Below are 26721 nucleotides of genomic sequence, written 5' to 3' on the forward strand. Positions count from 1 at the left end.
TAGTGGTGGATTCGGAAACCTTTGTAATTTTTGTCTTATTGAATTCTCATTTGCTTTAATTGTTTTCTTAGCTTAATTAGTTTAATTTTCTTAAAAAAAACTCAATTTGCCCAACTAGTTTAGGATTAATATTAATTTTAGATTTAAATTAGACTTTTCAATTTACAACAATCCCTGTGGGTTCGACCTCGTTACTACTATTCTATCTCTAGACTCGTGTGCTTGCGAGTATATTAAAATTTTTCACAACAGAAAGCTGAAATACAAGTGTGCAGCCCAAAGGGGGGGGTGAATTGGTATTTTTAAAAAATTATCCTAATAAAACCACACAACAATCCAATCTAACGCCTTAATAAAATCAAAAGCAATAAGTTCAATAAAAGCACAATAACAAATGAGTAAGGGAGAAGAGAAACGAACACACGAATTTTTACGTGGTTCGGTAATCTCCGCCTACGTCCACGCCTCCAAGCAATCCAAGCTTGAGAATTTCACTATGCAAGCCTTCCAAGGCTTCAAATGGTTACAATTGACTTCAAGGTATCAATGAACCTTTACAACAAAGAGATTATCTCACAATCTCTTCACTTAAGTGTCTCACACACTCACAATTAAGATGAGGAATTGAAGATTACAATAAAAACTCTCTTAAAGAGTAGATATACAAATTGAAGAACAAAAGATGATTTAAGGTTTTATGATTTGCAAAATGAGAGCTCAATGAATGTTGTGTGCTTTTTGATTTTGCTTGCAAGAGAGCTTGAAAATGAATTGGATTTGTGTTTATATAGTTTGAGCTCAAAAACTAGCTGTTATGCACATTTTGGTGATAACCGGCTTACCGTTTATGGACATCCGGTTAGCAGCTTAATGTTACCGTTATAGCTAAAATTTGAATTTTTTTAACATCCAATATGTCGCTTGTGAAATCCGGATAGCCATTTATGTTCCAGAAGCTTTCTGCCCAAATCCGATCTACCGTTTGTCAGGATCCGAATAGCTGCTTGCTACAGTAACTGCTACAGTGAATTATTTTTTAAAATTATAATTTGACCACAAAACTTTATAAAACTGTAGTATGACCCAAAATGTTATGAAAATTTTCAAATAGATCCAATTTCAGAATTTCTAAATAATACTTTGTCAATCCCAAAACTTTATGAAATTATGATATGACCCAAAATATGTGAAATTATAGAATGACCTAAAATATTTAAATATTTTCAAATAGGTCCAAATCTGAAATTTAAACAATATCAAAGATTATAAAATTCTTTCATTTTAGTCCACAACAACTTAATTCCATAAAATCGTTTTCTTATTAAAAAGCACAATACATAAATCTTTATTTAATCAACACATGTGGTTTGTTATCATCAAAATTAATATCTATAGCCATATAGGCTAACAAAAGCTCCAACATTTTTAATCAAAAACATATAAAATTTGTTATCATCAAAATCAATTTTATAGACATATACATATTAACAACTAATACTCTTTTCATCTGTAAATTCCTTCAATTTTTAGTAATTTTCTCACTATTCATTTTTTAAATTTTCAATGTAGAAATTTGGTCAACCAATAAACTAAAAGATTTCCAGTGGTATAACAAATGTGACCCGAAATTTAACATGATTTAGCATTAAACCTACCTCCACAGATAGAGAATAAAATAATTTTTAACCATAGAAAATGACTTGCAATATGCTAGTTTTGTTTTTTTGACTTGCGTCCCTTTTGGTTGACAGAGGCAGCTTATTTATAGAGCCCTCTAGATAACATAAATTCAAATAAAAACTTATCACCTTATATGTTTGGATTTGAATGGGATTATAATTTTTATCTCTATCCTTACCCGCACTAATCTGTTGATTAAATTCAAATATGGTAGAGTTTTAATTATTGGCCTTACTGTGTCAATAATATTATAATTATTTGTTCCTTGTATTAGAAATTTGTCTAGGCTTGGGTATTTATTGGATTAAATTATTTGAAATATTGGAGAATATTTTTATAGGCATAAAGAAGTAAATTGGCTTGTATACAAATAACATATCAAAGAAATTCCAATAGATGTGATTACTAAATTGGTAGATTTATTTATGGAATATTAGAAACTTAAGAAAGTTTATCCTGGTACTCCTCTACTAGGGTTTCACGTGTAAGGCTTACATATTATAGAAGATACCTTGCATTGCATATTTTGTATGTCACAAATACAGAGAAGTAGCGACTGGTCGAACTTTATCAAACTTGTAGAGGCCATGCGCATGATTTAAAGATTGTGATTTATTGTGTCCTTTTTCTATCAAATTTTTCATTAAATATTTTTTAATAATTACTTGGGTCGCTTCGGGATGAAGGGGGTCATTTATTGTGTCGAGGGGATCTTAAGGAAGTAGCAAACACAATTGAAGATGAGTTGTACTTGTTAAGAAAGGTCGATTAAGTTAAATTCAACAAGGTGGTAGCAAGAGTAAGAGAGTGTGTGAAACTATATAAGATTCCAATATATTGTAAGCTTTTAATTATTTAGTAAATTGCTTAATGTCTAAGTGTGGCTCCTAGATGTAGGATGTGATCGAAACCATGTAAAAATTCTATATGTGCTTTACTTTTTGCAATTTACTATTTATAAAATATTTGAGAGAATAAGGACGAATGAATGGTAACATGACGAGTGCTATAAATAGTGATAATGAACATTAACTCATGAACAACGACTATGAACAATATCACATGCATAGAAATTTGTAAATTGTGATTTTAGTACTAATGAATACTACTACTAAAAATTGGATGTAGTACTAATTTGCTTACACATGTTAAAATAGATCATAGCTTGCTTCCAGAATTTCCTGGCTAAATCTTCTTTGCAAAGCCCCATGTTAGTTTCTTAAAATGGACATAGCACATGCAGAGAAGCAAAAATATTCTTGAGCACTCTTAATTGAAGACGTGAGATAGTGAGCTTAGTTATTTTCTAGGTAGAATAGTGAATCGATTTATTAAGAGGTAAGATAGTGAGCTCATTTATTTTTATCAGTGAATAGCTCATCTTATTCAAAAGATGAGATAGTGAGGTTAGCTATTTTGATAGGAGGAATAGCTCAACTTATTAAGAGATAATATAGTGAGTTCATATATTTTCACTGCTGCATGGCTCAACTTATTTAAGAGGCGAGACAGTTTATTAAAAGGTAAGATAGTAAGCTTATCTATTATTATTGGTGGATAGCTCATTTTATTTAAAAGATAAGTTAGGGATGTTAGCTGTTTCCATAGGAGAAATAATGAGCTCAATTTATTAAGAGATGATATAGTGAATTTACATATTTTCTAGGTGGATAGCTCGACTTATTTAAGAGGCGAGGTAGTGAACTTATTATTTTCATAGGCAGATAGTTCAATTTATTTAAGAGATGAGATAACAAGCTCAACAACTTTCATAGATTGGGTAGTGAGCTCAATTTATTTAGAGGTGAGATAGTGAGCACACTTATTTTCATTGGTTGATAGCTCAACTAATTTAAGAGATGAGATACTTAGCTTAGTTATTTTCATAGGTAGAATAGTCAGCTCAGCGATTTTCATGCGTGGAATAGTGAGCTTACATGTTCTTGGAGCATAAAGTTGAGGGAACCTTGAACATGTGCTTATCTTCACTTTTATTACTTTTGTTACTCATTTTTCTGCTACAACATCTGCGCTCTTGATATTTTTTCTTCAAACTTTCTCTCTATACAAAACTCAAAACCACTAGCTTCTTAAAAATAAAAATAACCAATATGAAAAAAGAAAGAAAAAGATAAAAAAAATTAATGTTTTAAATTTGTGGAAATCAATTGTATAAATGAAAATACAAAAGGGAAAAAAAAAACATAAAGGAAGACTTTATAACAAGTAATGTCAAAGCAATCACGGACAGTGAAGAAAATATGCTAGTCCATCAGATTGGATTTGTACTCAAAAAAGAAAAAAAAATCCTACAAATGACTTTATTGGGACCTTAATTACTTATATTTATAACTCAATCCAAAGATCTATCACAGACTAGCTCCATTTACGTGTACAGTCTTAGCTCCACTCCTATGTGCAGTCTAATATGTTATTTATTGATAGCTGGTGTAAGATTAAGACTTTAATAATAGATATCAGAACACTTAATTCAGGTAATGTCTGAATAAATTTAAATAAAGTCAATCAGTAATTAACACATGACCATTAATAATATGTGATAAGTCACTTAAAATAAAAGCTATACTAATTTTGTTTTTGTCGAAATTTAAGTAGAGCTGAATTTAGGTAATGAGAATAGATTTGAATATATATTTGAATGTTTCCTTAATATTTATTAAGTTGATTATTATATATATAGTTGTATTAGGACACATATACTTACATGTATATAAATACTTAATTTTAAACAGTTAGATAGATCATTGTAAATATTTTTTTGGGAAAAACCATTAACTCAATTCAATTGTGTCCTATGGTGTCCATCTCCGCCTTCCTGTTTCCAAAAGAACCAAACCCCATTTTGTCAACATACTTTCAGTCCTTAACATCTTTATGTCGATTGCACAAAGTCATCCTTTACACATTCTGGGGGCCTTTTATGTCCCAAAATTTAATCCATAAAGCATACTTCACACTTAAAATTGTCCTAATCCTTAGGTTTATTGCACTATAAAATCTTAATACTATCTAAAATCTTAAGTTTTTCATCATTTAATGATAGCTACGATTCCGTTATATGATAGGGTAACAATTATTAGTTGAGAAAGAGTTGTTAAATTTAACCGAACAACTGAAAATATAATGAATAGTAAAAAAAGGTTGTGAAATATTACGAAAAACTAACGGTTAACTTGCCAGTTCTTCTAATAGAGAAATTCTAAAATATCTTAGATGTATTATAATCAATTGATACATGCATGACATGTGTAATTGAATTTAATACAACCACCACTTCTATGATAATTTTTCAAAATAAATATACACATGTCATGGTATTATTTATTTTTTGTATAACTAACATGGTACTTCAGATGTATTTTAAAATTTTTTCTTCCAATGTATGTAATATGTTTGGTAAGGTAATAAAGATAGTTCTGCTCTCACACTATTACTCAGCCATTTTAAATATAAAATGAATTTTTGTAAAATTTTATTTTTTAGTTACGTAATTATATATTAATGAATTCTAGGAGGGGCAATGGGGCATTGTGTCATGGTTGGGTGGGGCCGTAGGTAATACGGCATCGTTTAAGCCACGACGTGCGATCAAAACCGACCTTGACCAAAATTCATCCTAATCCAGTAATCTCGCAAGTAATTTTAACACCTGTTATATTCAAAGCAATCTAGGGCCATCTCTACCGTCCACGTTTCCTCAAACAAACTTTTAAATAGCCGAGGCACCGCTCTCTTCAACCAAATCCGAAACCCACAAAAAACTGAAGTAAAAATGTTGCGATTGGGTTCAAAGAGACTGTTAAGGCAAGCTACAGCAGCGGCGGTGGCGGCGCCGCGACCCGTGCAAGTGGCGGCGATGCCGCGATTGTACCACGAGAACGTCATCGACCACTATAATAACCCGCGAAACGTCGGGTCCTTCGAGAAGAACGATGCCACAGTCGGTACTGGGCTCGTCGGCGCGCCGGCTTGTGGCGATGTGATGAAGCTGCAGATTAAGGTCGATGAAGAGACTGGTCAGATCGTCGACGCCTGCTTCAAGACCTTTGGCTGTGGCTCGGCCATCGCTTCATCTTCTGTTGGTACGCATGTGATTATTTGCTTCTGTAAAAGGGTTAATTTGTTTTGGATAAATTAGGGTTCTTTTGATAAATTATGAAATTTTGTAGCCCAGATGTTCAATTTGATTTTTTTTTGGGTTACATCGATATTCTTTTGTTGTGTCACTTGCATCATGGCATTTTGTTTTTTCTTTTTTTGAGACTTTTATATGTTGTTGAATGAATTACCTGCTGCGAGGATTTACTAATTTATATGGGGTTTCCAATGTTTCAGCAACGGAATGGGTGAAAGGGAAGCAGATGCAGGAAGTCTTGTCCATTAAAAACACGTAAGTTCTTTTATCTCGGTATTGCCATCGGATTTTCATTTGTGTTAGTAGCAGTTGTTTTCATGTCTTGGCAGCTTTGGTTTATGTTCTCTTTTAGCTTCTTCTTGGTGATTATTTGACCCTTTTCTCTTTACCGTGGCATGATTTCTTTATCAACCTTTTTTCTTGTTTCCCATATGTTTGGTGTTTATTCAGGCGATTCAAAATTCCAGACTCTTATTGGAATATCAGTTGTTGACCTGATATCTGCCATACTGTGGATTGTCGAGACTAGCTGAGACTAGCTGTGAATTTTAGGCAAATATTAAATATACTACAAAGAAGTATCATTTTTCTGCAAGTACATGCTTGTTGTAAAGTGCTTTATGGCTTGGCAGGGATGAGTTTAAATGGGTGTTAATATTTTTTGTGCGTTATTTCACTCAAAAGCAAAGGCTTTTGAGGGATAGAAGAAATGATTTTCTTTTACTAGTTTGGGGTGTCCCTTCGCCAGTGCTATTATGGATCCGCTGCTTGTCCTAGAATGCTTTTCTCCTTTTGCTGACTATCTGTCTTTTCTTGTTTGTTGTCTTATTCTAGATATGGTTTTAAAGATCGTCTATAGTTTAGTGATCTGAGACCTAAACCAAATTTGCTTTAGAACGACAAACCTAAGAATTGTTTTAGGTCTCAGCATGTGAAATTATGCTCTCACGTCCTAACTTTTTAAGTGGTGTTGCAGGGAAATTGCAAAACATCTTTCTCTACCACCTGTTAAACTGCATTGCAGCATGCTTGCTGAAGATGCTATCAAGGCTGCTGTAAAAGATTACGAAGCTAAACGTACCAAACCAAGTGCTGCTTCAGAGGCAGAACTACCTCCAAGGGCTGCTGATGTTTGAAGATATTGATGTAAACATTTGAAAATGATGTTAATGTTCTGCCTGTGGAGATGTATCAGGATAACTGCACCTCCTAAAGATTGATGTCGGGTGGTGGAGGGGGTAAAGTTTATGGTTATTAGTAAGAACTGTGTATGAATAATGATCCAAGGACCTGCAGTTTTGCACATAAGTAATTGTACTTGTGTAACTGAATGAATGAAATATGATTCATTGTAGAACTATTTTGTTACAGTGAATGTAATACAGGTTTAAGTTTGTTCCATCTTTCTTCCCAGCGGTCCCATTTATCTTTTGATTTCGAGGATGGGAGTTGTGTTCGGCTTGTATGGCATGGTCATAAGTAGGTCTTCAGATAGGCCTCCCTTGGTTCGATCCAGTGTAGAAAAATCCAAGTGAGTAATGTCCAATATCGGACTATCAGGGTGGCAGGGAATGATCCGCCCTGGATAACTGAGTTTTGCAAATTTACTCGAATGATACGGTGAGTAGTGACGGGTGAATGATGAGCGTTCTTTCGGCGATGACATTGGCTTTGTAGATAAATTTTCCTTTTTTGCGAGGCAAGAATTGAGATGATCGTATATATGAAAAACAAAAGAGGAAATGATAATAATAATAAATCGAGGGATTATTGCGGCCTGACCTGCCCTAAGCTCTTAGGACTAAATCGGCTGATTCAGTCAAAAAGATTAAAGCTTTGTTATATTTTTTAGGTATGATCTGCAACAAAAATCTTGCGCTTGGCTCTTCCATACCTGGCAATGGTATGGGTGAGTTTACCGTTTGACTGTCAGCTTTTTGTTTTATGATTATCGATTGGCAATTGTGCAATGCCTAAGCAACAGCTCAGATGCCGAGATTGCTTGGGCAAAAGCCAAAAAGAACTAATAAGCTAAATAAGGATGGGGTCTAGCCAACAAAAGGATCTTCAACAACTGCAGAAATTTCTGGTGTTGGAAATAGAGATGATTGGGTGATGGCAAAAGCCAAAAAGGGCTTTTTTTCATTCACTGGAAAAAAGAAAAAAAGAAAAAGCACTACATAAAAATAAGAATCCCAGGACAAAAGACACATGAAAAAAGCTTTATTAATTGTATAATCAATTCCCGTTAGGTGCTGAATGGGGGGAAAACTTTGAATTTCCAAGAACTCTACCAGAATCAAAATCAATTTCAAAATAAAAATGTTGAGAAGCACAATTTTTTGACATTGTGCAAAAAAGCTGTATAGAACTCTAGTGTTTCTTTTATCAAAACTAACTTGCCAGGCCACGTTGCTTGAAAACCTCAAGCATAGCAGAGCCAATTTTTGCGGGAGACTCTACCACTGTCACTCCGGCTTCCCTGAGGGTCTTAATTTTGTCTTGAGCCGTGCCCTTCCCACCAGAGACGATAGCTGTATGTGCAGATGCAACGAAGAAAAGAGAAAAGTAAGTTCAATCATTTATCTTGTGAGGAAGAAGACTAAAGAGAACAATGCTGTTAGGGACCAACAGTTAAGTCCCAGCTTCATTCTCAATTGTTATGTATCATTCATCTATTGGATAATGAATTTCATAAACAGTAGAATGCTAAAGAGTAGCAGATCACAAATGCTTCAAACACAATACGGGCATGCCAGATAGAATTATAATGGTGTCAAAGTAATAAAAAATAGGTATGTCATATTTAAAGTTCATTCAAAATATTGTACCTCCAGCATGACCCATACGGCGGCCAGGGGGAGCTGTTAGTCCCGCAATAAAAGCAACAACGGGCTTCTCAGTCCCACTTTCCTGTTTGATTTAATAAGAATCAGTTTACACTCCCATGCACATACAGCAACAAAATATTTGAGGATTTATAATAGTCATATAAGCTAAGAAAAATATCTTTTACCAAGGTCATAGAAAATCAATCAAACCTCTCCCTGAAAGCAATGAGGCATGCGCCTATTATGAGCTCCTTTAGTAATATTTATAAAAGATGCTGTTAAGTTATTGACAATGAGATGTTAATTGAACTCTGGCACCAGCAAGGTGTTTCAATCATGTAAGTTAAAGACAACTGATATAAAAGCTGAGTCCAGAGAGATGTGCACACAAAACCTATATTGATAAACTTATATAAGTTCTAAATGAATTCAATTATTAACTAGAAAATATTAACCAATTCCTCTTGGCCATGATTAAAGCCAGATATTAAAAAATGAGTATTCAAAGCATAAGATTGCTCAGGTTCTGTATAGATCATGATTTCTTATCAAGTTTCACCTTTATCAAGGCAGCGGCATCCTCTTCTGCAGTCCCACCGATCTCTCCTATAAGAATAATACCTGAATGGCATACGGCATCACATTTAGAATATTGCCAACATAATTTACCTGGTCACACTCATCACATTGCAACATGATTGAATACTTTTCTCTCTCTCCCCATATAAAGCTTCATAAAGAAAGCACAGATGTAGCAAAATGAAATACTAATAGATCTTTTCCCATTACAATTGCAATCAATTTTTAGATCTATTGGTCTATTATTTTTTTATTGGCCTATTACTTTTTTTAATTTCTTTAATTAATCATTGCTCTTGTTGAAATGGTATTATAATTATTTACCAAGTTCTCTTACTCATTATCAAAAAAGCTTGGATTGTTTACAATGATCTTTTCAATAATAAATTAACTGCTGGAAAGCAAAAATGAGAATATGAAATGCTAAGGTAAAAATAAAAATAAAAAATGAAATAATTCATTCTCTACTGGAAGAGAACTCCTAATAAGTTTCTAACAATAATTGGTCATAGGAAATAGACTTATGCGGGGATTTAGTGACAGAAAAAGGGAACAAGTAATCAAATTGAAATATTTCACAGTACAAAAGAGTATAGATTCAAATACATAAATTACTCAAAGAGACATAATTGATTTCTCTTAAATGAAAATAAAAAAATCCCAGTTCAGAATTATTGCTTAAAGCCTCAAATTTTACTGAGTTGCATTTACAACACCATACTATGAAAACACATTCCAACTTATAGTGCTTGTCCTCAGCTACTGCTTCTAAATTCTCATGTGTTCTCTAGAATAAAAATAAAATTTTTTGGCCTTTGATTTACTGATTCAAAACTTCCACTTCCAATAGATCTTTCATCCAAGAAAAATTAAACCATCAACTAAAGCATGATCTTACATTGTATTGTATTAAGCTGTAATGCAGTACTATGTTTAGAGTTGTATGGATTGCATTATATAAAATAATATTTTTATTTTAATCTTTATATTAAATTAATAATTTAAGATTCATTTATATTTTATTATTAATTTATATTCAATTAACAATTTAAATATTTATATAAAATAAACAATTTTCACTGCTGGCCAGGTCATTTGAACTATATTTTGGATCCTAATTGTCGGGACTACCCAATGATGCTACTATTTCTGACAAGGGAATTTTCATTTGCAGTAGATCCACGATAAAAGTTATGGTTTTCAAAATTTTTACTGTAACTTTACAGCAAACGAAAGCTTTTGTGTTGGTAATAACTGCACCATTGCTATACCCCAATAATGAGGATTCTAATGGTACCAAATTTTAGTGCAAAACACGATGTTATGTGGCCAACCGCTGTTGAACTGTCGGCGGCAGTTCATCAGTATAGACAGCAGCATATTTGTATTTTTTAATTTTATTTAATATTATATGTTTTTAGCTAGTTCTTATTAATTTAATTAAAGAATTTTAAAAAAAAAATAATGCAAACAGTGCCACATTACACAAACCCGATCCTCCCCTCAAATTTGTTTAAATGTAGCACTGTTTACATTATAGTACATTGTAATACACCATAATGTAAACAGGAAGATTTACCAAACAAGGGATTGCATTGCATGTAATGTGGCATGCCAAACACACCCTAATTGTTTCGTTGCATGTTCAAATGAGCAAGCAAACATTCCTAGCATCAATTCCTTCCATAGTCTTTTTCCCAATAAACAAAGTGAGCATGTGAACAATTCAAAGAACAATTTACCTTCTGTCTGGGGATCAACTAGGAACTTTTCAAGGCAATCAACAAAGTTTGTCCCATTAAAAGGATCCCCACCTACACCTACACAGGTTGATTGTCCAAGGCCAACTACAGTTGTTTGAAAAACCTGTAAAATAATTGTATCAAAGAATGATGAAGCACTAAAATAAATAGACATAAAAAAATGGTTATTGGACTAGGAATGAACATCAATCATTTTGGGGAATATGGTGAAGGCAAACAGCTCAAAAATTCAACCCATGGTTCAATGATCGAACTACATGTGTGATTAAAAATAAAAAAATATAATATAAATGATAATCATGTTGAAGATAGGTACATATATTCTAAACAGTATTCTAAGAGTCCTATAACATATGCAAGCACAATAAACAGAACAGCATGTATATTCAAATCATTCACAAGTACATGTACAAGATGATTAGCATCCTAAACAGACAATTGTAATTAATATTTCTTTTTTTTTTCCTCTAAGGATTTGTATTCATGATATTAACATTTTAAGAATTAAGGTTAACAATGAAGATGAAACTTGAAAGTCCGAGACCAGTAAAACGCATTTAAGTTAATATAAATTGTAATGAAAAATACACGATTTTTTGTACAGGGGCTTTTTCTCATTCCCATGTTGACTACTGTTTTGCTTACCTAACTTTCTCTTTTTCCATATTTCAATAACATGTTTCTATTACCTATCCAAAGAAACTGATATCACATTGGTTTTCTATTCCAATTTAAAAGAAAATGTCAAAATTAGTAATTACATATATAAGCATGATACATCATTAGCACTTCAAATTCATCAACTTAATTTTAAATCTCATCCTCTTCCAGTAGTTATCTTTGTTAGCTATCTTTTTAATTATAGCCAAAATTCATTTAAGTACGAACTCTTATTATTTACAAAGGGATCTGCTCTCATAGAGCCCCGTGTCCACAAACGCTATGGGTTGCCCTGAAGGGCTTGGCGATACACAACGTGGCATCCTAACAGGATGGGCTGTCAAACACTGATGTCACAGGGTCCCTGTAAGCCACCTTGACAGCAAGTCCACAACGGAGGTCACCAGCACATAATGCCAACAAAAACCTAAGCAGGTTTTTAAATCTCATCCTCTTCCAGTAGTTATCTTTGTTAGCTATCTTTTTACTTATAGCCAAAATTCATTTAAGTACGAACTCTTATTATTTACAAAGGGATCTGCTCTCATAGAGCCCCGTGTCCACACACGCTATGGGTTGCCCTGAAGGGCTTGGCAATACACAACGTGGCATCCTAACAGGATGGGCTGTCAAACACTGATGTCACAGGGTCCCTGTAAGCCACCTTGACAGCAAGTCCACAACGGAGGTCACCAGCACATAATGCCAACAAAAACCTAAGCAGGTAGTCAGGTTTGACTTCATAACCACAGGAGTCCCATTCGAAACAGGACCAGTCTGGTGTTCAAGTCCGAGGCCAGTGGTCTTGTAAGGTCTAGTCTAAAAAGTGATTGCCTATAAACACCCAAACAAACAAGCAACTGCAATAGTAATTTTATAGCAGCAATAGTAATTTTATAGCATCATCACTAATCAATGCTACCGTATCTCACCAAGTCTGAGGAATAATAAACTAAACCAACAAACACATCACTGTACAATACATGCATTATCCATTCCAAAGAATCACAGAATAATGAACATTCAACACAATCCCAGTTACATGGAAAATAGAGACTTACTGCTTCGTAGGTCAAGGTACCAGATCGAGAAACAATTCCAACCCGCCCAGGTTTGTGAATATACCCAGGCATAATGCCAATCTTACATTCTCCAGGTTTGATGATACCAGGGCAGTTGGGACCAATCAGCCGAGTTTTAGATTGCCTGTTTAGAGCAGCTTTCACTCGCACCTGAAATTTACAGATATTCGAGTCAACCTCACTTTCACACTACCAATAGAGCACAAGAATGGATTACGTATTGATCAGAATAAACAAACATAGTCATCCAGCATCCAATAACAAGGTTAACAACTTAACACCATCCATCTCTTTCTGATTAACGTAATTTTGTATCATTAATCATAAAAGTAGATGTTTAGGAAATACTTTAGCTGCTGTGTTTTCCGAATTAAGCAAAAGCATAACAGTTATCACAAACATACCCTAAGTGAAGTTCAACGCCAATTTCGAGTAAGCTTCATTATGAAGTTTAAAAAAGCAACTAGTAAAATGTTAACCCTAGTAAAATTAATTACCATATCATGTTGAGGGATTCCTTCGGTGATACAGACGACAAGATCCAACTCAGCCTCCATAGCCTCCATGATAGCAGCAGCAGCAAATGGCGGAGGAACATAAATGACAGAAGCATTAGCCTTCGTTTCAGCCTTAGCTTCAGCAACCGAGTTGAATACAGGAAGTCCCAAGTGCTCAGTCCCACCCTTCTTCGGCGTCACGCCACCCACCTATAAAAGACGCCACCGTTTCGAGAACACATAAGTCAACGTTCAATTGAAGGTAAAAAATGGAAATAACAAAAAAAGGAAAGCAAAATAGTAATAATAATAGTAACTACCATTTTGGTGCCGTATTCGATGGCTTGTTCGGTGTGGAACGTGCCGTTTTTTCCGGTGATGCCTTGGCATATAACTCGAGTGTTTTTGTCGACGAAAACTGCCGGATGAGACGCCGCCGCCGACGACCCATAATTTCGAGAGTGGGCCGCCGGCGCCGCCGACGATGATAATCTGTAATGTGAAACGGAAGAAGCAGTAGACGGTCTGCGAGATCCGATCGAGCCGATCAGCTTGGCCAAGGCTTGGCGAGCCATTTGATTCACTTCACTTTAATCTGATTCGCTGATTTTCTCCCTCGAGTTCGTCTCTCTCTTTTTTCCCAAAATATATTGAAGAAAAAGATTCTCAGAAGAACGCACGCCTTAATTCTCTTTCTTTGACCCCTTTTTTTAAAGAAAAATAATAATAATAATAAAATAAATAAAAACTTGTAAATGGAGTGTCCGAATATTTGCGGGTCTGTCGACCTTTACTTGGATCCGAATGGAATATACCCGTGGGACCTACCATACCGCGTCCAACTTTTGACTCCCATGCTCTATTCGTTCCAATTTCCATCATTGTTACTTATGGTCGTCACAATTTTTTTCTCATTAATAATAATTCTAATTTCTTATAATTAACAACATCGTTTTTAATATGTTGCAAATGTTACGCAGTTACGCAGCTCACAGGACGTAAATATGCAGCCGAGCACCGGAGAAAAAAATTATTCCAAGACATTTTAATTTTTTAACTAAAGTCTAAATGTAAAAAAGCAAACAATATGCCTAAGAAGATAATGGCTAGGGGTTTCGAACATTTCGAACATTAAATATTACTACACTTTAAATTTTTTATCTTGAATGATGTGTTTTTTATTAATTAATTGACGAAAAAATATAATTAATTTACTTAAATTTTATAAAAAATATCAACCACTCAATTAATAATTATTATTTAAAATAAAAAATTTAAAATATCTGTTATTACACCTGCCGAAATAAGTCAATAATTTACTTCATTACAAGAAGCTTGAGTTCAATTTTCCAAAAAGAAATTCTGGAAAGAAGGCAACTGCATTATTTCATGACCCATCAGGCAAGCCGCCTGACAGCGGCTTGTGTCGGTGTATGTTCTAAAAAAGTAAAAAAGAAAATAACAAATAAATAAATAGATAATAGTCAACTGCACAAGAAAATACTTTTCATAAAGGATCAAATGTAATCTCCGAGCCCAGCATGAGTAGAAATTCAAGACAGATTCTGATTGTGGTCAAATAAAAACTATCTAAATTTACTTTTTAGAACTGTGCTAACATACCACTTCTAGTTTCCTACCTAAGCACCTGAGCAGATGGTCATCAATCAGTCATTCCTTAAAAAAGACTCAAAGAATTCCCTGATCAAATAATCACCAAGCATGACACAATTGATCGTGCCCCCATATTTGAAATGATGGAATGGAGTCAGCAGAATATCAGTGTCATGGCTAAATTTCAAGATGGCGTTTGAATATCACCTTTACAAAATCTCCAAGTTCCGTCATCTTTCTTTCTCAGGACATAGCGGATTTTATAGGAGCTGCAACAAAACACAAGGTTAAGTTAAACTAAGCCTGCTAATTGCACTCTCACTCTAGTGTTCAAATTCCACTACGTTTTCCTCAAAATCAGAACCAACAAAATGAAATGGAGGACTCTATTCCATAATACAAAAGGGCAGATAAAAACTTGAGCAAAATCAAGATTTTCTGCAATCCTTTTTTTTTTTTTTAAATAAATGAACTGAAAATTTTGTGCTAATCAAATGCACGAAGATGTTGGTTGACCTACCTGTAGTAATTTGGATTCTTGGGCTGAGATTCATCAACAAGCTCTGCTGCTTCCTCTAAGACAGCCTCAATTTCTGCAATCTCCCCAACTCCTCCATGTGATATTATATCAGCTTGGACGATGGTCAATTGAAGCAAAACAAATCTCCAATAACAAGACCTGGCCTTTGCTGCATCAGCCAAAGCTTCCCACTGTGAACCAGATACATAAACAGAATGGCAAGATCAGTAGTAATGAAGTGCTGGCACTCAGCTTCACACAGCATTCACACAGCATCAAAGATAAAGCTAGTATATTAATGTAACAATATGACACCCACTTCATGCAGTTCAAAAATTAGTTATGCCTCATTGATTGGAATCTGGAAAATGTTCAACCTCTCATTGAATTTCTAGACAATTCACAATAGTGCAGAACCAAAAAATAATAATAAAATCATGTATGTCCATGAGATTTCTCAAAGATTGCATCTTTGACTTCAATTAACGAAGGACATGAACCAAGGGTCAGACCATAATTAAAATTTTCACGCTAGGACTCTGCAAAATAACGTCCAAGTACTTTTTCCCTATGATCCACCATTGTGGGATGTACTCAAGTAGGTGGCGCCAAGGGGATTTGAACTCCTGATGTTTGGTTCGTCATTGGATTAACATTAGAATATATGGTATAATTCTACAGCCAATTGCACAACAGACAATATTTTGTATTTGTCTCATGGCAAGGTTAGATAATGTTAGTTATGATACAGCACGTAAATAGATAGATGTTAAAACAACTTCATATGTTTCACCTGTACAAGCATTGATTCGTCAAGGGCTTCAGAGAGGCTATGAACTTCATGGTTAGGCCCCAGAGCTTCAGCTTTAATAGCTTGCCATTGCTTAACAAGGGCTTCAGCTTCTTCCAGAGGCATTGGCCTCTGGGTTACTGCTATATTAGATGTTGATAGACTAGCGGGAAGGCAAGAACTTTGTGAGTACAAAGTGTCTGAGGTATTCCTGAATAGCAGCTTAACCATTTTAATGAGCTCAGTAAGTCTGCTAGCAACGCCATGTCTCTTGATGCAAGTACGCCCTAGACTGTCATCAAGGGAAGAATCTGTAGTCCGGACAAAGGAACTCATTTGCATATTTTGTTGACTGGAAGACAAATTTCTCACACTATTTGACCTAATGCCTGATAGCTTAACGGCCAAAAACATGATGCACCCTAATACAGCAGCAAAAGCTATCCTTTCAATACCATTTCTCCCTGCTAACCAACTTTCCCAAACTTTACTACGCTGCAGCCCAAGACCCCTTTCCAATTGAGCAGATGATGGACTAACATTATTGCCATTGCTGTTCTTGCTCGCTACCAATGGGCTTTGCAGATCAGTTGGAGTCAACTGCTTAACTGCAGAACCAAGATGTCTAGAAGACTTAATGGATGTGTGAGAGTCCTCAAAATCTCTCCCATCTGATGCAAGAGCAGAGGACAGCGGTCTTTGGCTCATAGTAAGTGGAGTTTGTGGGGGTCCTTTACATTTCTTGATCGCAGGAGTTTTCTTTTCACCCTTGAAGAAATTCACCTGCAGAGGCATACATTTGTTAATATTTGCTTTAAAATCTGCAGCTGTTATCTACTCTGGCACATCAAACTGACCAAAGATGGAGAACAATCTTGTGTGTCTGGAAATACTGAAAGCACAGCATCTTTGAGCCACATTTCCTGGTCAAGTTAAGCAAGCAGTGTGGTAAGAGAGAGTATCAATCTTGAAGACACACATGAAGTCCACAGTGCAACAGTGTGAAGTGGCAATGATTGAGACTATAGTCCAGTGAACTCAAACCCTAAACCAACCATTTTCTTTTCTTTACGACCTGATAAAATAAGAAAACACAAACAATAGAAGCATAAGTTAACTTGGACCAAATTAGTGTAATCATATGGACTAGATCTCTCAATTGAAGGCCTCTTTCTATTTATTACTCTGAGTTGCGTAAGCACGGGGATCTCATCAATGGAAAACAAGAAGCAAGAAGACGGTAAACAAGTTCCAAGCTTAACGGGCAGCTAGAGAAGGGGAGAGCATATTGAGGTCATAAATGGAGACAAGAAACTATTGGTTCTCTACAATGGATATCTTCACATATACCCCTTAAACTGCCATTCATCAGTCTATATTCCAAATGCAAATGATTTGGACTAAACCTCTTCATACCTAAGTAAACACATATAATGTTCAATGTCTAACTATACTCTGAACAGGCAATGATGAGCCACTGAGGTATGCTTAGAAAAAACCACAATTAAGGTGTCCACCTAAGAAGTGTCAAATGGATGTCTAACTGATCATCAAAGAACAAAATGTATCGCGTAAAAGAATTTGTTCACTCAATACTCCTTATAAAGTTTTAAATGCATAATATGTCACATACCACTGATGGCTTTGCACCAGAAATCTCCTTTTTCTCCTTCCCAGAGAATGAGCTTCTCATAGCAGGATTTGAATTTAATTCAAGCTGCTGAAGCTTTTCAACAGCCTCTGCCTCTGTACCCTAAGGCAAGCATATAAATTTCCAATGTAATAGGTTAAGGAAATGCTGTAAAGAAAAATAAAGTATGTTAATGAAACAACATTAGTGTGTGTGAAAGGGAGGAGAATGAACAATGTACCTGTCCAAGAAGGAACAAGCAAAAAGCTTCCTCAAATTTTAAATCAATACTTTCAGATGCTATCAAGCAGTCACATATAGTCTTTGCCTTGCTAATCTACAGAACAGAATCATAAAAATGAGAACATAGAAAAATAAAACAATCATCACACAGCTCAGACAATCAAACAGAGAGGTATTCGGACAAGCAGAAACACACACACACAAAAAAGAGAAGTAAAATCTGGTAGCCAATCAGCAAAAAGGAATTACCAACTCAATTTGCCTGCTCGAAAACCCAAGAGCAACATGAGCTATCAATGCAATGTAGAAACAATTGAAATCAATTACAACCCTTTGATTCTGTGACTCGAGTGATTTTTTGTTCTTCCTTGTAATGGCCAAATCATCCCAGGGAAGAAGATCAACTACTTCTGCAGCCATCAACCTATTTAGAGCTCGGCTCAAGAAACACGGCCAATCTTGGACTCGGCATGAAGTTTCCACGTCAAGGCCCTGTCTGATTAATTCACGCAGAGCTGCAATTGCTCCTCTTCTCCGTTCAGCATTTTCAGGCGAGTGGGGCATGCCTAATAATTCCAATGTGCATGCAGGAGCAAGCTCTTCCAAAGATTCTTCTATCTAAAGTGAGGGTAAACAAATATAAGTACAGAGTAACTTACCAGGTAACCACATGGCATGACGTAGAATGCTTATTTGAAAACAGAAACTATCATTTCTACAAATATCTAGAACCATTTTCAGAAAAAATTTACATCATTCACCATTAGCTGAATCCCCACGAATGACCTAAAATTTTATGTTAATCTTTGTGAAACAAAAAGTTGGCACCAATTGCTTCAGGAAGAAAAGTGTCCCCATAAGCAAGTAGGAAAATGGGATTGTTGTCGACTGAATAAGCATACTAATTTTGTAAAAAGTAAAAAGGTCAAAAGGACAGAAAGGATATGAGAATTACCTGAGATAATAGTGGCATGTTCCCAAGAGAAACCTTACTTCTGAGAAGACACTGAGCACGTGCAAGAGCTTCAAATCCTTGTGACACCTTGTTCTTCTCAAAAGCGACTTTTGCAATTGCACACTTCAAGAAAGCACCTAAGATAAGAAAAGGAGGCATAACAAACTGCACATAACTGGTACAAGTTCCTGACCTCTTTGCTAATTCATCTTACCTCAGCTAGCGCCATCGAAAGAAGAAAATCATGAACATATGGCTTAGCATTTGGATGCTGAAGAGCTGCCCGGCCAATGTCCAGCACAAGCTTCTCTTCTCCAACCTGGACCAGAGAAATCTAAGGACCATCAGATCCATCTTCCAAATCCAGAAATGATAGTAAAATGTTTTCATGACACCATGAATGACAAGAAAACATTCCAATTCGAAGACAAGTAATAGACATGGATCATGTGGAAGCTGAAAAGTTTAATCAGCAACCATCCGGAGGGTTAGATGCTAGACTGCATCGTAGCAGCTAAATTTTTGCAAATGAATTTTCCACAAAGATTATAATGCTGCTAAACCAGTAGAAATTTGCAGAAAAAGTCAAGTAAAAGGAGCAAGCAAAGTTAAACCTCTTGAAGGAGGCAAAGAGCAGCAGGCAACCAGGCCCATTGGATTTTCAGGGAAGGTTTAGGAGGAATGTTTTCCCTTATGTTACCAGCATATTCAGGTTCAAAAAGAAGCTTGTCTCTTACATCCATCAGAACGTCCTGCAAGCCAACAAAAGAATATCATAATCTAAAAGCTACTCTTTAAGACATCTCTGTCCTTGCTTTATCCAGGAGAGAACCTTAAGAATCATGCCAACCACAGAATAATTATACTCAAGTCCTTACCTGGCGTGACATAACAGCATCCATTGTGTACCCTTCTTCAATCTCAGCCCTTTTCAAATCCATAACTGACTTGACTATCTCATCTTTCTCAGCTTGATTAGGAACGCCAATAATCTGTAAGTTTAGAAAACTGGTAAATAAGTTCTCAAACCGCCGAAAAGAAAATTGATAATCCGTGCACAAGGCTCTTAACTATAAATGCTTCTTTCCTGATGATTTCACAACCCCAACAAAATCGAAAAAGCTCTTTGCCAACTCAATAAAATTAAAATGGAGCCTGGGAAGAACATTTTAAAAGGTAATTGGTTTTAAGATTGCAATATATAGGAGAAGGGTTTGTTTTGCCCTCACCATCTCTACCTCAATAAGAAAGAAATTCTCCCAAAGGGTAGACAAAACTCCCCATAAATATCCCCCATTTAGGACGTAGGATCTCCAACCCTGCACAGTGCACACTCCATCATGGCTAAAGCAAACACCAAAAAATCTCGCTTAGACACTCCTTGCAGCACAACACTTTCAGTTTAAATTCATGAGTGCACCCAACATGCATTCTCTTCCTATTCTCCTGAGAATTTTAGCCCTATGATAGATGATATAGTGAGATACTTCAAAATATACACTTAGTTTGCTTGAAAACATCATGCTTAACAGCAAATATTAGGAGGCTAACAAACTTCATTAGCATAGAGATATTTCCTAATCTATATGTTATTAGGGTAGATTTTTCTAAGAGCCAAGTCTAAGTTATAAGGTCTTCAGATGATTCAAAGAAATGTTAATAAAGATTTCTAGTCCTATTGATTTTAGGAAATCTAGCCACAATAGAGTAAGCAAATCTTAAGTGTATAACATATCTGTATATTTATTAAAAAAAAAAAACTACAGTTCATCAAATAGAATGACTGTATTTGTGATTATTTTCAAAAGTTATTGAAGATGTGATAGGGCTTGGGGCTTAATTAGAGCTGATTTTTATTGATTAAATCAAAAGAAAACAACAATCCTGACCTATAATTCGAGAGGTAGGTCAATGTCTCCTAAAACTCCTAATGGTTCCTAATACCAGACAAAATTCAACATAAACCCTAAATAACTCTTTAATCTCTTATTTATACCCGAATCCAAATTAATAAAATTACTAAACTGCCCTTGCCCCTAACATAACTTTTATTGGTCTAACATTACTCCCCTCCCAAAAAGATGCCTTGTTCTCAAGGTGAAATCTAGGAAACTACTGCCTCTTCTTCCTTGGCTTCTTCCTCGCCGTCCTCCTCATCACACACAGTCAGGACTTGTAGTGATTTATCCCTACATCGATGCCCCGGTGAAAATTTCTCATCGCATCGAAAACACAACCCTTCGCCCTCTTATCCTGAATCTCTGTCTCCGTGAGGCGTTTGAAAGTCACCCCCGGTTGTGCCACACTGACCCGATCCCTTTGGGAATCTCTCTATAACCCCATCATTTGCATTTTCTGGCCTCTTGGTGGCGTGCTTTGCATCTCTCGCTGAAACCCTAAAGTCTGGGTTTTCTGTCCTACCAATGGTGTGCTGTTTCGATATGAAAAATCGACTGAATTGCTCTTATTAACCCATTCTACTATGTTCTTATCCTCAATCATTTGTGACAACTCCATTGACTCTCCTAACCCTCTCGGCCTTAGCAAGCGTAGCGAGGCTCGGATTTCTGGCTTCAGTCCCTTCATAAAATTCCCTTCCAATACCACCTCTGGAAGTCCCCCTAGACGCCCTAATAGCAACTCAAACTTCTACCTATACTCCATAACCGTTCTCTCCTGGGTTAGAGCAAAAAACTGTTCATGAAGATCTCCCTCTTGAGTGGCCCGAAACCTCTCCAACAGCCGATTCTTAAATTCACCCCATGACCTTAATGGTTGTCGTTGTTCTCGCCATTGAAACCACACAAGGGCCTTTCCCTCCAAACATAACGCCGCCGCCATCAGTTTTTTCACTTTCTGAGAGTCCATTGATGGCGAAATAGCGCTCTACCCTATACACCCATCCATAGGCATCCTCGCCTTCGAAAATAGGCATTTTCAATTTCCTTACCCTAGAATCTGCCCCAAATTGAGTCAGCCCCGCCCAATTATGCGCCATTAGAGGTCTCCAACCTCCTAAATCTACTCCCGTTTCCGCCAATCCCGAAGACCTAGCCCAAAATTCTCCTTGCCCAATCGCATTCCGGTCATAACCGCTCCCCCTCTCACCAGAAATCCCTCCTCCCGATCGATCACCCCCAAATCCAGCCTGTCTAGACCCAAATCCGCACTGCTCGGACCCAAATCCAGCATGCCCAGGTCATGCCTCACCCCAAAACGCACCCGAGTCGCCCAGCCCAATCACCCTGATTCTTGCGTCGTTGCCTACCACGTGTTCCGTACCAACGGATCCTTCTCCTGCCACACCACCATGGCCCATCGATGTTGCTGGAGGTGGGTTGAGGTGGAGTTCCATCAATTTTAGCAACATGGCTTCAAGGGATGAAAATTTTTGTTGAACGTTATTAAATCGCTCGTCAATGGTGGCCTTGAGCAATCCAATCTCCGCTTCCAATTTTTCTTGAAGCGCGTCCACTTTCTTTGCTGCTATTGTCCTAGGATTTTTGCTCTGATACCACTTTGATAGGACTTAGGGCTAAATTAGGGCTGGTTTTTATTGATTAAATCAAAAGAAAACAACAATCCTAACCTACAATTCGAGAGGTAGGTCAATTTCTCCCAAAACTCCTAATGGTTCCTACTACCAAACAAAACTCAACATAAACCCTAAATAACTCTTTAATCTCTTATTTATACCCAAACCCTAATTAATAAAATTACTAAAATGCCCTTGCCCCTAACATAAGTTTTATTGGTCTAACAAGATGTTGCTTACTTTCCTTCTTTGAGTTCTCCTTCCTTGTTCTCCCTGAATTTCACAATCACTTGTATCTGTTACCTTGAAAATGCAACGAAGTACTTTCTAATTTGCATTTCCATGCACTACTAAAGTCAATGTTTGCATCACTATGCAGTACAGTATCATCTGCAATTAATTACTGTGCAATTCTACAAGTTGCTCCACCAAGTCCAATTACAGTTGCCCCATCATTTTGATTGTGCATCAACTATAATATCAAAAATACTGAAGCAGGCCTACATTACATCCTCAACAGCAGCAAACTCTCTTGACAAGAAAAAGAAACTCCCCTAACAAATCCAACAATCAGTTATAGGATGATGAGTTAAGTTCAAGCCTTCACATTTAAACTTTGGGACATTTTTTACCCTTGGCTTTAATAGTTGCACCAAAATAAAATGGGAAAAAGGGGAGCTATGAGATTAAGTTTAATTGGAGAAATTAAGCGTCATCTGGAAGGGCTTTTGCAATCAATGCTTTCATGAAGATCTCTTTTCTTGAAGATCTCTTTTCTATTCAAAATAAATAAAAAAAGGGATATTTCAAAAAGCACCAAATAAGTGTATTTCTAACAGCATTTTAAGAGTTATTTCTTCTATCTAATAATATTCGTCTTCTACAAAAGTACCAAGTAGTTGCTTCTCTAAGAGCCCCTCCGAGTGTGTTTCCCTCACAAAACACCTTTATCTATTTCAACCAAACAGTCAAACATTTTCAGACAAAAAGTACTTTTGCTTATTTGAAAGCACTTTTGACAAAAACAAACACACTCCCCAAAACTACACTACAAAATAACAAGGGAACCCTATAAACAAGATCACAGATAGAAAGGACAGAGCCAAGCAACACATAATCATAGCAAGACGCAACTTAGGCGCACATTATCCTAGGCCTCTCTAATTAACGATACAATTTACTCAGCAACAACTTCTTTGAAAGGACGACAATCAAATGAATACATGACAATCACAGCCAACGAACACTTCAAATACTTTGAAAATTAAAATTTATAAAAAAAAAAAAGCACGCACACAATGAAATTGCATGATCAGCCCAACTAAACCATTCTGATCAAGCTGAGGTTATCAGTGTGTTTGCGATCACTTTTTTAGGAAGCATTTGAGTAAAACCGCTTGCTATTGAATCACGCTCGAAAAGCACTAAAGAAGTGCTTCTTTGAAAAAACACTCACAATGATGCCAAAAGCGCCACACAAACACACTACTAATTCTCCAATTAATCGAAACAAACTATTCAAAGAAACTTTTAAGCAAATATTAAATCAATGTACAAAACAGAGAATTAAGAAGCGACCTGATAGCAAGAGACGGGGATTTCAACAGTGGCAGTGGCCGTAGTTTGGGCGTTTTCCACAATGCGAGTATCAATCGCGTTCAGTCTATATCTTAGGGTGGCGACATGTGTCATTCTAGAGCAACAAGGATTTGAAACCCTCACAAACGCTCTCTCAACGCCAAAACCTAAACCGGAAACTTTTACTTCACCGTACAATTTGCTTGCGCTTCTGCAAAGACAAGTGAAAGACGAACAGGGAACTATCGCCACCGCATTACTACTCGTTGTCATTATCACTAAATTTAAACCCTAATCATTCTCAAATCTGCGTTACGTAGAAAAAGTTTCGCATTTGTTGATGAAGATGATGGTAAGTTCTGATTTTTTTTCAAATTTTCAATTGAATTAGAAAATGGAAAGAATTATCCAACCGTTAGATTTAAAGATTAAATAAAGCGAAGCGGAAAAAGGCAAAAATAGAGTGGGCGTTGAGTGTCTGCCACGTATTAAATTCTTTTTATCGCTCTTTTGTGGGCCCTGCGTGTATATTTGTAAGCCCATAAGCCCGCCGCTTTGTTGGGCTACCGATTGACTGTCAAAATATTGACGGGTGGCTAAAGAAACCAGTGAACCGAATTGAACCGTTGAATTGGATAATACTGGGCCGGTTCAGTTTGATTTCAACAAGTTTTAAATTCACTTGTGTCAAAATTTATATTTAAGGCTGTGTTTACTTTCTGAAGTGGGAGTGAGGAGTATGGATTCTTTTCACTCTAGTGTTTACTTTAATAAATTGAGAAAGGATTAGGAATCTCACTCCGTGGACTCCACTCATTTTTGGAGTGGAGAGTGGGAGTGGGACTCCCATGGGAAAAAGTGGGAGTGGAAATCCACTCCCACCTCTTCATTTTTTACTTTTTTTAATTTAATTTAATGTAATTTAATATTTTATATTTAATAAAATAAAATAAATAATATTATCTTTATTTAAATAATATTATTATATTTAACTAAATAATAATTTACATTGATTATAAGTTGAAATTACTTTAAAATAATATTATTATATTAATAAAGAATTAATAAAAATTACTATATGCTATCTTTATTTAATAATATAATATTATTATATTTATTTTAAAAATAATAGTACTATATTTGTTTAATATTAATAATTAATAATAATAAATAGTTTATTCTAAGAAAATATTAATTTTGTAATCAATAATATTATATTAATAAATAATAAATTTAATATAATTATATTAAATAAAATAAAATAATGTTTCATTTTATATTTACTCTTCTTTTTATTAAATTTACTATAATTATATTTAATAAATATTTAAATAATATTATTAATTTAACTAAATAATAATTGGGTTTGATTCTAAGTTTAATTTACTTTAAAATAATATTATTTTACTAATAGAGAATTAGTAATATTACTATATACCATCTTTATTTGAAAATATAATATTATTATATTTATTTAAAAAGAATAGTATTATATTTATTTAATATTAATAATTAATACTAATAAATAGTTTATTCTAAGAAAATATTAATTTCATACTATGTTAATAGTAAAAATATTTCATTTATATTGCCCTTATCAATAATTTTTAATTTATATAATTAAAATTAAAATTAATAAAAAATTGTGATGTTCATAATTGAGAATATTAATAATTATTATAAATTTACAAATATAATAAAATAAATGTTTATTCACTAAATATATATTTTTATTAACTTTGTAATTAAAAACTATAATTCTTTAAATAAGGATAAAATTGTAATTTGAAACTATTTACTCTCAATCCAAGACAAAGTAAACACATAAATTGGATTCTGATCTCCATTCCATGCTTCCATTTTAGTGCAAGTAAACAACATACTCTCACTCCCACTCTACACTCTCAATCTTAGGATTCCCACTCTACACTCTCAATCTTAGGATTCCCACTCCTCAGGATTCTCACTCCAATCCAAAAAGTAAACATTATCTAAGTGTGTTCAGTATTACTTTTTAATGACTATTTTATATTTTGTAATAATAAAATTAAGAAAAATACATTTTAATGATAAGAAAAGTGGAGAACACAAAATTGACATTCTCTACTTTTAGCAAAGAACTGTTCTCCACTTTTAAAGTCTTATAAAGAAATTTTAAAAGAAAAAGAAGTATATAAATGATCTGTCTACTACTCGAAATGCACACCACAATTTACCAAATCTCATCTCTTTGTCTTTCTCTGATTTCATAAACTGAACTCTTATTACAATCTCATGTTACATAAATTTCTTTTAAGTGGTTGATAAAACTTTCACACAAATTTTACTCCACTGTTTACCAATTTTCGATCCATCACAATCATTTTTAGCATGCATCCAATCAATTAAACACAAAGAAATATTGCTAGAATAGGGTACTTGAAAAAAATATATAGGGATACTATCATTCGTATACCCTATAAATGCTATGTTATCAAAAATACTACAATACTTTGAGGGTGTATCAATCGTCCACCCTAAATTTACAAAAACTATCTACCGACCACCAAACCGTTAGTTGCCGTTTGAAAGTTAACGGAATTATAGTGAATTGACGATTTTACCCTTG

At 35.1% G+C, this 26721-nt stretch overlaps 3 protein-coding genes across 3 annotated transcripts; 1 reads left to right on the top strand and 2 right to left on the bottom strand.

Annotated features, from left to right (window-relative positions):
• Positions 1 to 5418: 5418 nt before the first annotated feature.
• Positions 5419 to 7237, top strand: LOC18047618 (iron-sulfur cluster assembly protein 1). Its single transcript, XM_006441359.2, has 3 exons — positions 5419 to 5783; positions 6037 to 6091; positions 6813 to 7237. The coding sequence occupies exons 1-3, from the start codon at positions 5474 to 5476 to the stop codon at positions 6970 to 6972; spliced, it is 525 nt and encodes a 174-aa protein (XP_006441422.1). The 5' UTR covers positions 5419 to 5473; the 3' UTR covers positions 6973 to 7237.
• An 802-nt stretch (positions 7238 to 8039) lies between these two features.
• On the bottom strand, positions 8040 to 13954 carry LOC18047619 (succinate--CoA ligase [ADP-forming] subunit alpha, mitochondrial). Its single transcript, XM_006441362.2, has 7 exons — positions 13569 to 13954; positions 13249 to 13458; positions 12731 to 12901; positions 10989 to 11112; positions 9227 to 9288; positions 8668 to 8749; positions 8040 to 8370 (listed from the first exon to the last, which is right to left on the bottom strand). The coding sequence occupies exons 1-7, from the start codon at positions 13821 to 13823 to the stop codon at positions 8231 to 8233; spliced, it is 1044 nt and encodes a 347-aa protein (XP_006441425.1). The 5' UTR covers positions 13824 to 13954; the 3' UTR covers positions 8040 to 8230.
• Positions 13955 to 14624: 670 nt separating this feature from the next.
• Positions 14625 to 24487, bottom strand: LOC18047620 (plastid division protein CDP1, chloroplastic). Its single transcript, XM_024187745.1, has 12 exons — positions 24114 to 24487; positions 19879 to 19992; positions 19615 to 19752; positions 19215 to 19319; positions 19001 to 19123; positions 18295 to 18663; positions 18044 to 18139; positions 17806 to 17925; positions 17030 to 17095; positions 16176 to 16955; positions 15383 to 15573; positions 14625 to 15131 (listed from the first exon to the last, which is right to left on the bottom strand). The coding sequence occupies exons 1-12, from the start codon at positions 24384 to 24386 to the stop codon at positions 15047 to 15049; spliced, it is 2460 nt and encodes an 819-aa protein (XP_024043513.1). The 5' UTR covers positions 24387 to 24487; the 3' UTR covers positions 14625 to 15046.
• Positions 24488 to 26721: the final 2234 nt, after the last annotated feature.

This window comes from Citrus clementina, unplaced genomic scaffold, assembly GCF_000493195.1.
Source record: "Citrus clementina cultivar Clemenules unplaced genomic scaffold, Citrus_clementina_v1.0 scaffold_3, whole genome shotgun sequence".
NCBI classification, from domain to species: Eukaryota; Viridiplantae; Streptophyta; class Magnoliopsida; order Sapindales; family Rutaceae; genus Citrus; species Citrus x clementina.

Excerpts from the sequence above, each read along its gene's own strand:
- LOC18047618 (XM_006441359.2), top strand. The coding sequence starts at position 5,474 with ATGTTGCGATTGGGTTCAAAGAGACTGTTAAGGCAAGCTACAGCAGCG. Across the intron at positions 5,784-6,036 it reads CATCGCTTCATCTTCTGTTG|CAACGGAATGGGTGAAAGGG; the intron begins GTACGCATGTGA and ends CCAATGTTTCAG. Across the intron at positions 6,092-6,812 it reads GTCTTGTCCATTAAAAACAC|GGAAATTGCAAAACATCTTT; the intron begins GTAAGTTCTTTT and ends GTGGTGTTGCAG.
- LOC18047619 (XM_006441362.2), bottom strand. The coding sequence starts at position 13,823 with ATGGCTCGCCAAGCCTTGGCCAAGCTGATCGGCTCGATCGGATCTCGC. Across the intron at positions 12,902-13,248 it reads GAATCCCTCAACATGATATG|GTGCGAGTGAAAGCTGCTCT; the intron begins GTAATTAATTTT and ends TGTAAATTTCAG. Across the intron at positions 8,371-8,667 it reads CCGTATGGGTCATGCTGGAG|CTATCGTCTCTGGTGGGAAG; the intron begins GTACAATATTTT and ends CTGCACATACAG.
- LOC18047620 (XM_024187745.1), bottom strand. The coding sequence starts at position 24,386 with ATGACAACGAGTAGTAATGCGGTGGCGATAGTTCCCTGTTCGTCTTTC. Across the intron at positions 17,096-17,805 it reads CTGGTGCAAAGCCATCAGTG|GAAATGTGGCTCAAAGATGC; the intron begins GTATGTGACATA and ends TAACTTGACCAG. Across the intron at positions 15,132-15,382 it reads AAGAATCCAAATTACTACAG|CTCCTATAAAATCCGCTATG; the intron begins GTAGGTCAACCA and ends GTTTTGTTGCAG.